Source organism: Petaurus breviceps, unplaced genomic scaffold (genome assembly GCF_028583685.1).
Source record: "Petaurus breviceps papuanus isolate PSGF00001 unplaced genomic scaffold, PetGlider_PUasm1.0 229, whole genome shotgun sequence".
Classification (NCBI taxonomy): Eukaryota; Metazoa; Chordata; class Mammalia; order Diprotodontia; family Petauridae; genus Petaurus; species Petaurus breviceps.
In genome coordinates, this window is record NW_027185903.1 from 2,550,142 (window position 1) to 2,567,428 (window position 17,287).

The window sequence follows — 17,287 nt, forward strand, 5'->3', positions numbered from 1 at the left end:
CGTCTGGCCACTTTAGATCTCCACCTCCCCAACCCTGGGCTAGAGCTCAGGCAGGTTCAGTCACCAGTAGACAGAGTCATAGTGGTATATGCCAATTACCCTGGCTATGTAAGGCCCACCGGGGTCCTGGTGTTAGTGCTTGCTAGCTCCACCTCCCTGGGGCTCAGAATCTCTAACTGGTGTGCTCAAGTGGGGCTTTCTGGTATGCCTCCTGTGCTGCACTGGTCCCCTTCAGCCAAAGCAAGAGGAACCCTTCCTGTCCATCTCCCTAGCCTCCCACTATTTCAGGATTTTTCCTGGGGCAATATTCTCTGGGTTTTTCAAAGTCAAGGTGGGGGATAAGAGCACCTACAGTTTACTCTGCCATCTTGGCTCCTAGAAGTTCAAGTAGGTGACTTTCAGATATTCAATCTGTAGGCTGATAGCCCCAGGAGTAGCTGCCACAGGCCCTGTGCTTGTCTCTCATCCAGCTTAGACAGACCCTTGTCCTGCACTTAGAGGTTTGGGAATCACCACTGCAAGAATGACTTTTTTAATCTAAAATATATAAATTTACATTCATCACTTATGAATTCCATTTGATTAGATTCTATGAAGTGTTTTATATGGCAGTTAGGTGGTGCAGTGGATAGAGCTGTGGAGTCATCCTGGACAAGTTGCTTAATCCTGTTTGCTTTTTTAATGCTAAGCAGAGGAAGTTTATATTTGATCCTGAAAAGGGACCCATTGGAATTTATTAAATAACAGAGTGACATGGCATTGAAAAAGCTCTAAGCATTTGATATGAATGCTGTCAGAGTCCCTTGTGCTCTGGAAGGGGAAATCATGTTGTTAGGTCTCTGCTTTTTAGGACTGCTAATTTCATCCCTGGAAATGGAAGAGGAGGACACATGGGTCTTGGTGAAGCTATGAATTTGGTTTGATTGGATTATCTCACTGCCCTGAAAGAGTAGTGGAAAAGTGTACAAATTCCATAGTACCCAGAGAGTGTTTTCAACTAGAAAAAAATAAATAAATAATGATAACACGTTTACCTAGTACTTTGAAGTTTTACAAAGTGTACTCCCCATGATGATTTTACCTCAGTATGTAATATATTATTCCCATTTATTCCCAGATGAGAACTAAGTCAGAGGTCAAAGATTTTGCCCATGATCATTCAGCCAATAAGTACTGAAGCTGAGATTCCAACACGGTTCCCCAAGGCTAAATCTAACATTCTTTCTACCACCCTTCCCTCTTTCATTACACCAAAGATTCTGAGATATTAGAGTTCAGGAGACTCAATGTTCTTTCTCATACATTTGGAAGATACATGTATCATACATACATGACCAAAAGTGCTGAACAAGTTGTGCTTCTAAGTTTTAAAGAAGATGGTATTAAAGATGACTTTGAACTGGAATGAGTGGTCCCAACTCATATCAGACCATGTCTGTTTCAGTCAACTTAAGCCATATAATCTATCTGGCAGTGCATTGGAGACATAGCTTCGTCCTCCTAGAAAGAAGAAATTCCCCGTGCTGGTATTTTTTAGTTCATTATTCTAATTTTTAAGTAGCAAGTTTTATTTATCTATCCCTCTGATTACACAAATTCCCACATTAGTCTCACCTGAAAATGTATCTGTCTTTCTGCAATTTAAATTCATCATCTCTCTCTGTCAAGAGATGAGCTGCATGTTACATCTTTATTCTTCTGAACTTATGATTTATTATTGTGTTGATCAGAGTTCTAAAGTCTATCAAAATTGTTTTTCTTTATAATGTTATCATTGTTATCAATTCTCTTCTAGCTCTGCTCACTCTTCTCTGCATTAGTTCATAAAGTTCTTTCCAGTTTCCTCAAAGTTCCAAATTGCTTTCCAGAGAAGCTAGATCAATTCACAGTTCTATTAACAATGTAGTAATGTGCCTGTTTCCCACATTTCCCACATTCTCTCCAGCATTTCTCATTTTCCTCTTTTATCATCTTTGCCAGTCTTCTAGGTGTAATGTGAAATCTCAAAGTTGCTTTAATTTGCATTTCTCTAGCTATTAATTATCTGTAGCATTTTTTTGTATTGTAGATAATTTTATTTTTGTATTGTAGATAACTTTAATTTCTTCCTTTGAAATCTACCTGTTCCTTTTGTGGGTTGGCGGGGAATAAGGCAGCAGCACCATGAAGGTCTCGGGCACCCTGAGAGAGTATAAGGTAGTTGGGCACTGCCTGCCTACTCCCAAGAGTCTAGTGCCACCTCTTTATTGGATGCAGATCTTTGCTCCTAATCATGTTGTAGCAAAGTCCTTATTCTGGTACTTTGCTTCCCAGATGAAAATGATGAAGAAGTCTTCTGGAGACAGGTCTTTGAAAAGACTCCTGTTAGAGTGAAAAACTTTGGCATCTGGCTATGTTATGATTCCAGGAGTGGGACCCACAACATGTACAGGGAGTACAGGGACCTGACCACTGCTGCTGCCGTCACTCAGTGCTACCGAGATATAGGAGTCCGTCACTGTGCCCGGGCCTACTCCATCCAGATCATGAAAGTGGAAGAAATTCCTGCCAGCAAATGCCACCAGCCACAGTCAAGAAGTTTCACAACACCAAAATCAAGTTCCCTCTACCCCACAGAGTTCTGTGTCACAGCACAAGCCATGCTTTACTACCAAAAAGCCCAATACCTTCTTCTAAGTATAGAGAGAAGGAGGCACCTGTTCTATTTGATCTGTTTAAATAAATTTCTCAATTGGAAAAAAAAAGAAATCTGCCTGTTCATATCCTGTGAATCAGCTGTGTGTATAAATATATGTATATATACATGCATATATATTGTAAATACTTATATAATCTCCTGATAGTATATAAGCTACCTGAGGGCAAGAATTATTTCATTTTTGTCTGTTAACTCAATGCTTGGAATATAGTAAACACTTAATAATGCTGATGACTTTGATTAGGAAAAAAGAAAAATAATCTTTGGCATGGATCAAGAAATTTCTTTTTTGAGAGTGTAAACTACTATTGGCTCTAGCTAAGTCCAGAAGGCAGAGCCCTAATTAGAAATGATGACATCTGGGTCAGATTTATTAGTGTAGTGTAGAGGTGTGGTGGAGTGGGGTCTAAAGAGTGGACACTTTTATGTGTGATTAAGCTAGTCTAAAGAAAGGAGTCCTTGGAGTTGAGTAAATTGAGGGACTGTGAAGCCAAGGTGTACAAAGAGAGCAGGGATTGGGGGTGGAGATAAAGGCTGTGAACCAGAAGCTGACCTTGTCATTTACAAATGACAGTAAAAAGGATCAGTCCAGGGTACAATGAACTTTAAAGGAGGAGTGTTTGCTGAGTGACTATGGCAGAAGGAGGATCTGAAAGTGGCATTATGAAGCAAGGAGTATATCAGTTCTTCCTGAAGGCTCCCCATGTTAGGTAGGGTGAAAGAAACAACAGGGAGCCTTGGAGAAGTTGTTCCCGTAATTTAAAATTATATTTCTCTTAGGAATTTCCTCTTTCCCTGTGCTGGCCAAGAGATGAAGTTTACCTCTATCTTCCTAAAATAAGCACATTTTAAGTGTGACACTTTTTCTTTCCTTCTTTCTCCCACAGTTTAAACAGAATTGCTCTGTGTTGCATCCAAAAGAATGAAAGTAAAACTGGGTTCTCTAGAGAAATCATGTCTGCCTTACAATATTCAGGTGGATAGCTTTAAAGAGAAGAAAATTCTGATACATCTGCTTAAAGTAAGATGGTGGGTAACAAAGTTGGTTCTCAATCATCCACCCTAATAGAAATATGTCACAGGATGAAACATTGGACAATCATTTCTAGAAAGAAAGCATGTCATAATGGATGTAGTACTGGATTTGGAATCAATAGCAAAAGAACTGGTTTTGGAGTCAGAGGACCTGGGTTCAAATTCATCTTTGTTACTGACTACCTGGACAATGGATAGAGCTCCATGCCTAGAGTCACGAAGATCTGAGTTCAAATGCGACCTCAGATACTTACTAGCTGTGTGGCCCTGGGCATGCTGGGACCTACCAAATGAATTCAACTCAAGCCTTCTCTCAGTCAAAGTAAAACAAAGTTTATTAAAGATTTATTAAAGATTCACCATAATGGTAGATTCTTAAGGAGCTTAAGTATTTGTGATGCTTGTGTTGACAAGCTGGCCAGAACAATCTGACACAGACTGAGTTTGAGCTAGATTGAATTCTCAGCACCTTCATGGAGGCAAGATGGATCTCATATACAGAAAGACTGTGGGAAGGATCTGTGGTCTAGAGGTGTCTGGGGAGGTTCTTGAAGAGGAGTCTAAGGAGGATCTTGATGGAACCAAGATCAGACTCCAGAAATGGGATTAAGGGTGGGAAATAGCTGAAGGCTACCTGGAGATGACAGACAATGGAGGGCTAGGCTAGTTTAAGGGTAACAAAGATTTGGCCCTAGGATAATGAGAGGCTTATGGCCTCAGGAAAATGCCTCATCAAGTGGGAAGATTCAAGGAGAGTTCAAGGGCTTCCCAGAACCTGTACCCCATCAATTTGACCCCTATTTGTTTCAGGTTCTCATCTGTAAAATGGGGATACGCTGGAGAACAAAATGGCAAACCATGCCAGTATCTTTGACAAGAAAACATAGAGTTGGACACAACGGAACAACATTGTCAGTGTCCAAAAGTATATGTCTCTTTCTGCATCTAGAGTCCATTGTTTCTGTCAAGAGGTACATAACATGCTTCATTGTGGATGTTCACTACATTGACCAGAGTTCTTTGTCTTTTTCATTGCAATGTTGTAGTCATCTTCCTGAATTCAAATGTGGCCTCAGACACTAGCTGTGTGACCCTGGGCAAGTCACTTCACCCTGTTTGCCTCAGTTTCCTCATCTGTAAAATAAGCTGGAGAAGGAAATGGCAGACCACTCCAGTATCTCTGCCAAGAAAACCCCAAATGGGGTTATAAAGAGACAGACAAAACTGAAACAACTGAACAACAAGAAGTCAACATATAAGTTGTTTTCCTGATTTGCTCACTTGTATAAATTGTTCACCTAGTTTGCTCATTTCACTTTGCAGTCAGTAGTCAGTCCCTGGCCAGTTAAGTGCCTACTTTGTGCTAAGCATTGTTCTAAGCCCTGGGGATACAAAGAAAGATAAAAGACAGACCTTTTTCTCAAGGATTTCACAATCTAAAGAGGGAGAAAACATGAATCAGTTCATGAACATCTTCCCAGGATTCCCTGAAACTGTCCCTTTCATTATTTTTTATGGTATAATAATATTCTATCATATTCACATGCCATCCTTTGTTCTGTCATTTCCCAAATGAGGGGCACCCCCTTGGGTTCCAGAGCTTTGCCACTACAAAAGGGCTGCTATTATGTTCCTATCAATGTCTTTTCAATGTAATTTTGTAATTATATTGTTATTATGCATTATAAACAAGTTCCACCCTCAAGTCAGGTTCCCTTCTATAAAGTCTTTCAGTCATTTAATCCCCAAAGACCAGCCCACCTCATTTTTTATGCCTAGTTTGAATCTTTGCTCTTCACTTAATTCTTAAATATCACAGCTGAGGTCATAGGATCTGTTAAACCTTTTATATAAACAGTTCACTTAAAGGGATTAAGCTCACAAAGAGATATCATCAAGATAATTGCTTTAGCTTTCTGGAACACAAAGGAAAAGAAAACAGACTCTAATAAATCTGAACCTTTACTTATACTTTTAGCTCAGCTTCTGCATATTGACTTCTCCCTCTCCTCTTCCTTCTCCTCCTCTCTCCTTTTCCTCTTCCTCCTTCTCCTTCTCTACCCTCCCTCTCCCAGTGAGTGGAGGCATTGAAAGCAGGGATCGGTATATTTGTGTTGGCTAGTATGGCAGAATAATATCCTAACCTCTACCTCATGCGAATTAGTCTAATGTTTCCTTAACAGGTACTGAAACTACCTGAAGACTTGTTTGACTCAGGAAATTGAAGTCTATTGATATCACATCCTGGTTGCCTAAGTATAAAGCATGGAGGAAGCTGCGGTTGCTCTCTGACACATGGCTGCTGGACCACAATGGATAATGCAGGCAACCGAACTTCTCTCAGCTGACTGACTCCAGGTGTCCTTACTGCATATCCTTGTCAAATATCTTTCCCCTTTCTTGGCTTCCTAAATCTCCTTTTGTTAATTGTTGAAGAACCTAAGAGAGTCTGATTTTGTTCCAATATCAAACATAAACTATAAGGGCAGTGGCCTGAGTCAGGCCCAGCTCAGAACATCTAGAAAGCAACAGGTCAGTGTCTTAATGTAGATGTAGGAAGGCTTTTGATACCAAGGTTCTGTACAAGGAAATATGGAGTGTACAAGACCAGTGAAGCAAATCAGTTTTGCTGAGGGAATCTGGTTGTTGGTTGGTTGGTTGGTTGGTGTACTTCATTCTCAAAGAGGATAAAAATGACATCACTATGCTAGAGTCAAGTTTCAATGTGTCTGACCGTGGCTGATCAGACTAATACCGTGTTTCCCCGATAATAAGACACTGTCTTATTAAATTTTTTGGACAGAAAAACACCAGAGGGCTTATTTTCAGGGGAGGGCTTATTTTAATGAACATTGACAGCAATTTTAATAAACAGGTAAATGTGAACAAAAAAATGTACCTTTATTCAATAAGCAAATCACTGGGGAAGAACAGGATGACGCGCTCACTGCTGCAGCTCTGATTGGATGCATCTCGGAGCGCGGTGTGCATTTCACGGGGCGGGGGGCGCGGTGCATACAGAGGGTACCGTAATGTAGCATGTAGCGCAGGGGATCACCTTCACTACAGTAGCAATCTCCATAGGGCTTATTTTCGGGGGAGGGCTTATTTTAGAGGAATCTTACACAGTAAGGGGAGGGCTTATTTTCAGGATAGGTCTTATTATCGGGGAAACACGGTATGAGCTCTGAAGGCTCTACCACAGGTTGGCAAACAATTCCTGTGAACATTTGTGGTGGATATCCAAATTTGCATATCTTGTGTTTCCTCTGAGCTGTCTTAATTCTGATTTGCTCATAGAGTACAGCACATTCTCTGGTGTGGGCAAGCCATGCTGAGCAGTCCTGTGCCAATGTCTTCCATGTCACATAATCAATTCCAAAGTTCTTAAGAGAGACCTTGAGAGTGTCCTTGTATTGCTTCTTCTGATCACCATGTGAACTCTTGCCCTGTGTGAGTTCTCCATAAAAATAGTCTTCTTGGAAAGAGTACATTTTGCACTTGAACAGTGTGGCCAGTCCATCAGAGTTACACTCTCTGAAGCAGAGTTTGAATGCTGTTTTGTGTAGGGGCCCAGACCAGCAAATTTTCATTACCCTCCTAGTTCTGCCCCTGAATTTCTGAATTTCAAAAACTTTACTCCACCACAACAGAATCTCCCCACCCCTACCCCTTCACACACACTTTTCAGGTCCTTTTGTGTTCTGTCTTCCCCTATTAGACTACAAACTCCTTGAGGACAGGGGTTATCTTTCTTTTTGCTTGTATTTATATTCTCGAGGTTTAGCACAGTATCAGACACAAAGTAAATGCTATAATAAAGCATTTTTTACCTTGTCTTGATAGCAAGCTAATGAAAATGAGATATCTTGGGTTTACATCCTGGACAAGCACAGAGTAACCCCACTAAAGGGCCTTAGCTCTGAACCAGGTTCATTCCCGGAGGGAGAACAACCTCCAAAGAGGGAGGATAAGTCTTTTCTGACATCTTCTGGCTCATTCTGCTCCCACCTCAGAGCAGTACTAGGAGAGATCTCTAAAGCAAAGCTTAGGAATGGCTCATGTCTAGAATGGGAGTGCTAGTCCACTACAAAAGACATGCTAAAAAAAAAAAAGAACTCATCTGTGCACACTGAAATACTTAAACAAGAAACAGCAATCTATAACTCCTATTATATACTCCTAGAAGGTTGACATTTAAAGTATTAAAACATGAGATACTGTGAGAGTGCTGAACAGGCATTTTTACCTTTACCTCTGGTCCAAGCCTGACATCAGGAAGACTCCTCTTCCTGATTCAAATCTGGTCTCTTCCTGATTCAAATCTGGTCTCTTCCTGATTCAAATCTGGTCTCAGACACTTACTAGCTGTGTGATCCTGGCAAGTCACTTAAGCCTGTTTGTCTCTGTTTCCTCATCTGTAAAATGAGTTGAAGAAGGAAATAGCAAACCACTCCAGTATCTTTGCCAAGAGATCCCCAAATGGGGTCATGAAGAGCTGAACACAACTGAAACAATGATAGCAACTGATCCATATTGTCCATACAACTCACCCAAGGTTCATATCTTCTGGCAAATCAGGGTATTGCTCAAGCTCATCATCCAAATACACATAGATACCTTTATTTTAGATACCTGCTAGACAATAGACACCCAGACCCCAGGTCTCATGGCCCCTCATTTTGCCACCAAGGCTAGGCATCCATCTCACAATCACCATTCTGTCAGCCTTGGTCAGAGAAAGAAACACACAACAGAAAAGGCAATAGGATCTTGAGATCCAATCTCCGGTTTACCTAGATCAGCACACGTTCTCATTGCTTTAATTAATCAAGCTGCCAGAGCTTCTTCGAGGGGTAGCAGAAAATACAAACATCATCCACCCCTAGGTCACAATAAGTTATAATCTCCTCAGTCAATACAGAATATCCAATTAAAGTCTTCTTTCATCTTGACTAGAGACTAGCTTCCAATCATCCTTAAGCCAGTCATCCTTTAGGGATACCAGAAAATACAAAAACCATCCACCCCTAGCAAGCTACAAATCTCATTTGTCAATACAGAGTATCCCAAGTAAAGTCCTATTTCATCTTGACTCTAGGATGACTTCCAAACACCATGGCTCCTCTTCCATGGCTGACCACTCCCAACTCTTGCCTGGATTCACATATAGGCAGTTCTCCACTCCTGTTCCATACCTCAGCTCACAGGGACTGCTACACTCCAAGTTCTTCACAGTTTCTATTTCTAGGAAAACAAAACTTAACAGGCCACAACAATATTTACACATATTACCAGTGCTATCATCTCAATTCACTTGCTGTCTGAGAAATCAATACAGATCAACAGACAGGGTTTCTGTCTGAGAAATTAACACAGATCAACAGATTGAGCGCCAATATCACAAACATTCTCTCTCTCAGTTCTGCCTGTTGCCAGCTCGGCTCATGCTCTTATCTGCTCCTTCCTGTTCTACCCCTTTTGCAAAATCCTCCCAGCGTGGGCTTCTGTGTGATTACATTTGGCCTAGTAAGGGGCAGGAAAGATCTTCAAATTTCCTTAAGCCTATTAAGGGCAGGGAATATCTTCAAACTCCCTTAGGTCTATTAAGGGCAATACAATGTATACAGTTTCCAATCAAAGACTCTTGATACAATCAAAGGCAAGGCTCAAAGGCACTTGATTAGCTAAAACTCAATCCAGAAAAATAGCAAAAATTCCTATTTTGCCTGCCATTACAGTTATCAGCGTTGAAAGTCCTAGGCACAGAAGATACTGGTACAGCATTTACATTCACTTACTCTCTCAAGACCTAGCAAGTTACATCACTCTTCGAGGTTCCCGGATACCCTAAAGGTTTTTTAGTATCTCTTTTCTTTGTTGTCAAATTGAGCTTGTACTATGTTCCCTTAACATGGTAGGAGGCCAGTCACTGGCATCCTGGTTCCATTTAGTCACTTAACATTGTCTGACTTTCACAAAAGGATATTTATTTCACAGATAGCAAGAATAAAATGCAAGCATGCCCTCCTTCCCCAAGAGGCATACTATCAGTTATCCCACGTTATTCTGTGAGTAGAACGGGTTCAACTTAGTTCAATTCCTACATAGTTCACATCCAGAGGTAGCACGATCCTTGCCAGGAGTATTTATCTCAGTTACAGCCCAGCTGGGGTCCTTAAGGTCACTCCCATAGGTAACTTCTTATTTCTCAAGGCATCAATGCTGCCCTGACCACAAATCTGAACTCTGAAACAACAGGATGTTGAGGAGCCCTCCCCTCCCATTCACCACCCCTCATAGACTTATTGAATTCACAAAGTCATAGGTCTCCCTTGCTTCACCAGTTGCTGAGCCTTCCCAAAAGCAATAGAGCCAAGAAAAGAATAAGGAAGGAAACAAATATTTATGGGGCACCTACTATGTGCCAGTCACAATGGTAAGTACTTACATATATTATTTCATTAGATTCTCAACAACTCTGGGAGGTAGGTGATATTATTATCCCTGTTTCACAGTTGAAGAAACTTGGGCAAACAGAGGTTTAGTCACTTGCCCACGTAGTATGTGTCTGAGGTCAGATTTTAACTCAGGTCTTCCTGATCCCAGACCTAGCACTCTATCCCCTGTACCACCTAACTGTGCCTAGAGCACCAGGGTCAAGAACTGAAGCTCACAAGCCTTTTAGAATACCTCTGCAAACAATCAAACACCTCCTCTTCAACACGTTTAGACAGTCAGAACCAGTACTATTGTCTAACCTTGCTTCACAGTCGATCTCTGGAAGGCACATCCCTCCCATTTGAAATTGCTTGAGAACAGGGATTGTTCCTGCCTTTCTTTGTATCTCTAGTACTGAGTACAATGCCTGGCACATTTGGCACTTAATAAACACTCATTAAATTACTGATTTTTCACATCACCATAATTCTCTCAGAACTAGGCTCCCCAGTTCTCTATGTGGAGAAATGCTACCTCTTGTGATCTGGGCATATACTAACCCCCCTGTATCATTGGAAAATGGAGGAGGAAGGCCAGAGTAAATGGAGTATATAGAGCAGAGACAGTCAATCACAAAAAAGGTTAGGCCCAAATAAGCTGTCGTTTCCCTGAATTATCAGACACTTCATGGATTCTACTACTGTGTATTGTTTTTTTATGAGTGTGTTTTCCCTTATCTTGCCATTTTCAAGTTCTTCTTTAACCTTGTAGTCTGAAGGAACTCACTATGGCTCCATGGGTAAAGGACAGAATCCAAGCAAAGGGCTTGCCAGGACTGTCTCCAAGGTTCCCACAACACAACAATCATTTTTCTATTAAATGTGATTTCTTTTTTAAAATAATATTTTATTTTCCCCCAATTATATGAGCAAAGAATTTTCAACATTTATTATTGGGGGGAGGGGGTTTAAAGTTTTCACTTTCAAAGTGTATCCCTCTCTCTCCTCTTCCCTCCCTGAGGCGGTAAGTAATCTGATATAGGTTATATATGTGTAATCATATAAAACATTTCTATATTAGTCATTTTGAAAGCACAACAATCTTTACAGAATATGGGAAAGAACTATGATTTTAATACTTCATTCCCTTTCTTTATATCAGAGACAAGAGAGACAGAGACACAGAGAGAAAACATTTATTAGGTACTATGTGTGCCAGGCACTGTGCTAAGCATTAAGGACACAGAGAAAATCAAGATACTTCCTGTCCTCAAGGAGCTTATGTTCATAAGAAGGAACTAGAAGTGGAAGAGAGAGGGAGAGCAATACAGCAGGAGGCTTTGGATGTGATGGCCAAAAAGTGAAGTGGAGGCCTGGTTCTGGGCAAGAAAAGGTAAAAGATCATTTATCCCAATGTGGTTCTAGGGATGGAATCCAAATTTCCCTTGAGGATAAAGTAGAGATTATAGAGGTAGTATGGCTTGAAGCTCATGAATAATAATAATAATAATAGCTAACATTTAAAAATATATAAAAAAAAAACCTATATATACCTACATATAGTGATATATAAATACATACATGTGTTCTATGTGTGTATGTATGTGTTCATCTATCTATATACATATATATATATATATAATATTTTGGAGTTTATAAAAGTTAGCATATATTTTCATTAGATTCTCACAATAACCCAACAAGGTGATACTACAGGTTTTATCCCAATTTTACAGAAGGGGAAACAGGCTTAGAATGGTTAAGTGATCTGCTCCTGACCACTATAACACAACTAATAAGTGCCCAAGGCAGGCTTTGAACAGAGGTCTCTGCTGATTTCAAGTCTAACATTCTTTCCTCTATACTGGGATAACTCCAGGTCAGACACTCATTGTCTTTTGTGGGAATAAGGAATAAGTTTAGGAGCAAGGAAAGGCAAAGGGCAAAATTGGGGACACCAAAAGAAGGTTTTGCATACAGTGAGATTGACTTCAAGACCTTCCTTCCCACACTATTCCTCAGTGGGTAAAGGGAAAAGCCCCAGGTTCTAAAGAATTTCAATGGGATGCTTGCCAAGTAAATAAGAAAGGGTAGTATACTGGACCAAGAACCAGCATCTCAGTGTTCAAAATAGTGCATGGGACACTAATAAAGTTCAATCAATGTTGTAACCCACACTACATTTGGGAGGCCCCAAAACATAGACTGCTCTATTGGTTTAAACTCTTAAATACTAGTGTTCAGTTTCCATTGATGGGAAACAAAGGTTCATTCTCCCTTCACCGCACCTGTGGGGTTTTCAATAACAACCACAATGATCCTGTCAACTCACCTACTGAATGGAGAAACTGAGTGGGTTGTTTTCACCTTTGCATCTGGATTGTGCATTTCTCTTTCCCTCCAACCTCTACCTAATTAGTGACTGGTGATAAAAGAGGATGATTTTGTGGTAGAGTGAGGAAAACACTGGCTTTGGAGTCAAAGGGTCTAGATTTGAATCCTGGCACTATCACTCATAGGGCAGGTAGGCAGTAAATAGTGTCAGGTCTGAAGCCAGGAAGACTCATCTTCCTAAATTCAAATCTGACTTCAGATACTTAATTGTTGTGTGACCCTGGGCAAGTCACTCTACCCTATTTGCCTCAGTTTCCTCACCTGTAAAATGAGTTGGAGAATGAAATGGCAACCACTCCTGTATCTTTGTCAAGAAGACCCTAAATGGGGTCACAAAGAGTCAGTCAAAACTGAAAAATGACTCAACAACTGTCACTCATAGCCTCTGTGACCTCATTTCATCTCTTTGGGTCTATTTCTTTGCTTGTGAAATGAGGCAGTTAGACTGATGATCTCCAAGGTCCTTTCCAGCTCTATCTCTTATAATCTTTTAAACAAGTACCTTGCCAACTCACAGTTAAGGTTATGTGCTTCCTATCCTGGGTTACTTAAGTTGGACAGTAGGTAACAAAGTAAGGGGTTCTGATTTTTATAGACCAGTTAATTTTACACTGGACAACAGCACCAAGAATCCTATCCAGCTGCCTTTAAAATGTCTCTGGGTGATCTCAATTGCTCCCAAGAGTTCAATTAGCATCTCCATACAAATGATGGACATGATTTCCTGCTCTGAATTTCTCTCTCCTGAATTTCAGTCCTGCATTAACTACCTGCTACATATTTCCATTGGGATATGTTGTCATCATTACAAGTTCACCATATTTAAAATAGTATTCACTATCTTCTCCCCTTGTACCTTCCCCTCCTCCAAAGATCCCTATTTCTTTGGGGGCATCACTATCCTTCTAGTAGTCACCCATGTTCCAAACTTTGGAGTCATCTTCTCTGGCCCTTACCCCCATATTAAATCAGTTGCCAAGTCTCATACGTCTTCTCTTTATATCCACCCCCACCCCTGAACTTCAGAAAGTTTCCACTATTATTGAGTAGATGGAAATGAACTTTCTTTACTGCCATTGAGATAATAGCCATTGAGGCACCCAGAGGAGATCAAGTCAATCAACAAGGAGTTATTAAGTACCTAATCACCAGAGATACAAAGACAAAAGTCAAACAACCCTGCTCTCATATGCTCATAGCATATTGTTACAGATGGCACCAAGATGGTGGAGTAAAAGTAGCAGCTTGCTGAGCTCCCACTCTAACCAACTCCAATACCTGTAAAACATGACTCTAAACAAATTTTAGAGCTACAGAACTCTCAAAGTGACAGAGAGTAACATCTCCCAATGAAGGCAGCCTGGAAGGCCGAGAGGAGGGGTCTATCGCACCACGCTGGAAGCTGAGTACAAACCCGCATGAGCCACACAGGCCCAGGGGTGGCACTGACCAGCGGCACAGACCAGCCAGAGCAGACTTCAGGAGAGTGAATCACTGGAAGCTGTGGTGGTTTCCAGACTTCTCAACTCATAAACACCAAAGAGAAAGTAAAAGGTCAGTAGAGAACGCTGTTGGAAACTGGTGACAGAAGAGTGCAGTCTGGCCCCTGCCCCCAGGGCAAGGGGTGGCTACAGCTGCTCTACATGACTGCCTCAGGAGCTCCTGGCCTGCAGATCATAGGGGGACCAAACAACCATTCATAGGGTAATTGCTCTTGCTTTGACCTGCTTGGATCTGGATCACAGTCTTGGGTGGTAGTCCTGGGATGTGTGGCCAGTGTGCCAAAGCTTGGGGTGTCTGTAGAGAGGGCATCCTCTCATAGTTCTGACAACATTTGCAAAAACCCCAGCAGTTTGGGACATAGCTCTCTCCACTCTGGAAGCAGAGTTCTACCGTGGCAAAGAGCTCAAAAGTCAAGTAATTTACTGGCAAGATAAGCAAGCAGAGGAAGTACAATCAGACCATAGAATCTTTTTTTGAGGACAAAAAGGATCAAAACATTGAACCAGAAGAAGTCAATGAAGTCAAAACTCCTGCATCAAAAGCTTCCAAGAAAAATATGAATTGGTTATAGACCATGGAGGAGCTCAAGAAGGATTTTGAAAATCAAGTAAGAGAAGTGGAGGAAAAACTGGGAAGAAAAATGAGAATAATGTAAGAAAATCATGAAAAATGTGCTAAAGAAGACCCCAAAAAATATTGAAAAAAATAACACCTTAAAAAATTGACTAACTCAAATAGCAAAAGAGGCCCAAAAAGCTAATGAGGAGAGGAATGCCTTAAAAAAACAAATTGCCCAGATGGAAAAGGAATTTCAAAAACTCACTGAAGAGAATAATTCCTTCAAAATTAGATTGGAACAAATGGAAGTTATGAGAAATCAAGATACTATGAAACAGATCCAAACAAATGAAAAAAATAGAATGCAATGCGAAATAAATTGATCCAATAGAGATAATTTAAAAATTATTGGACTACCTGAAAGCCATGATCAAAAAAAGGACCTAGAAATCATCCTTCAAGAAATTCTCAAGGAAAACTGCCCTGATATTCTAGAACCAGAGGGCAAAATAGAAATTGAAAGAATTCAGTGATCACCTCTTGAAAAAGATCCCCCACAAAAAACCTCCTAGGAATATCATAGCCAATTCCAGAGTTCCCAGGTCAAGGAGAAAATATTACAAGCTGTCAGGAAGAAACAATTTGAGTGTTGTGGAAGCACAATCAGGATAACACAAAATCTGGCAGCTTCTACACTAAGGGATCGCAGGGCTTGGAATATGATATTCCAGAGGTCAAAGGAGCTAGGATTAAAACAAAGAATCACCTACCCAGCAAAACTGAGTATAATGCTTCAGGGGAAAATATGGTCATTCAGTGAAATAGAGAACTTTCAAGCATTCTTGATGAAAAAACCAGAGCTGAACAGAAAATTTGATTTTCAAATACAAGAAGAAAGAGAAGCATGAGAAGGTAAACAGGAAAAAGAAATCATAAGGAACTTATTAAAGTTGAACTATTTACATTCTTACATGGAAAAACGATAATTGGGGTGGGTAGGTGGTGCAGTGAATAGAGCACTGGCCCTGGAGTCAGGAGGACCTGAGTTCAAGTCCAGCCTCACACACTTAATGCAAAACTAGCCATGTGTCCTTGGGCAAGTCACTTAACCCCAGTTGCCCTGCCTTCCCCTTTCCAAAAAAAAAAACCAAAAAGAAAAAGAAAGAAAAATGATAATTTCAACTCATGAGACTTTACTCAGTATGAGGATAGTTGAAGGGAATATATATGTATACATACATATATGTATGTATAGGAGGGTGTATGTGTGTATAAATGCATATGTGAGTGTGTGCATATGTGTGTACATGTATCCATAGACAGAAGGCACAGGATCAGTTGAATAAGAAGGGATGATATCTAAAAAATAAAATGAAGAGGAGAGAGAGGAATATAATGTAATAAGGAGAAGAATAGGGTAAATTATCTCATATAAAAGAGACAACAGAAAACTATTACAATGGAGGGGAAGAACAGGAAGGGGAAAGGGAATGGGTCAACCTTACTCTCATTGATTTTGGCTTAAGGAGGGAACAACATACACACTCATTTGGGTATCTTATCCTACAGGAAAGTAGGGGGGAAGGGGATAAGAGGGAGGATGATAGAAGGGGGGGCAGATTGGGGGAGAGGGTAGTTAGAAGCACACACTTTTGAAAAGGGACAGGGTCAAAGTATAAAATAGAATAAGTGAGGGACAGAATAGGATGGAGGGAAATATAGTATCTCACAATATAACTACTATGGAAATGTTTTGTGTAACTACACATGTACAACCTATATTGAATTGCTTATCTTCCCAGTGGGAGTGGGTGAGGAGGGAAGAAGGGAAAGAATCTGGAAATCAAAGTTTTAAAAACACATGTTTAAAAAAATTGGTTTTTTTTTTTTACAAGCAACTGGGAAATAAGATATACAGGAACTGGGATATAGAAATCCATCTTGCCCTAGTAGAAAGATAGAGGGGGAGTGTGGGAGCATATAAGAGAGAACAAATTGTGGGAACAGTATTCAGTAGGCTCCCTATCTTGGGGTGGGGGTAGGGAAAAGATGGGGAGAAAATTTGTAATTCAAAATCTTTGTGGAAATAAATTGAAAAATAAAAATAAAAAAAAAGTTTTGAAAAAAATTTTTAAAAATAAGTGCTCATATCACTGACATGTTAAGTGATTTGCCCAGTGTCACAAAGTCAGTATATATATAGTTCAAAGGCAGTCTTCCTGGCTCTGAGGCTACTTCAATGATCTGGGCATCTTCTGAGACATTGTCTTTCTGTCTCTGTCTCTGTCTCTCTCCCTCCTCCCTCTTCTCTCTCTCTCTCCCTCCTCCCTCTTCTCTCTCTCTCTGTCTCTCTCTCTGTCTCTCTCTGTCTCTCTCTCTCTCTCTCTCTCTCTCTCTCTCTCTCTCTCTCTCTCTCTCTCTCTCTCTTTCTCTCTCTCTCTCTCTCTCTCTCTCTCTCTCTCTCTCTCTCTCTCTCTCTCTCTCTCTCTCTCTCTCTCTCTGTCTCTCTCTCTCTCTCTCTGTCTCTCTCTCTCTTCCCCAAAAATAGAACATCTAATATTTTTTTAACCTATCGTAATAATTTCATCCTTCAAAGGGTGGAAAGAACCACAAAGCATACTGAATCTGTTGGCTAATATAATAGATGGAGAAAATGATA

The 17,287-nt window shown here is 40.5% G+C and overlaps 1 protein-coding gene across 1 annotated transcript in view; it reads left to right on the forward strand.

Annotated features, from left to right (window-relative positions):
* The first annotated feature begins 2,423 nt into the window (after positions 1-2,423).
* Positions 2,424-17,287, forward strand: part of ACSM4 (acyl-CoA synthetase medium chain family member 4) — a 69,578-nt gene continuing 54,714 nt past the window's right edge. Inside the window, exon 1 of the mRNA XM_069096530.1 lies at positions 2,424-2,676. Coding sequence (XP_068952631.1) covers positions 2,424-2,676 — 253 coding nt within the window. The remainder of the gene's footprint in view (positions 2,677-17,287) is intronic.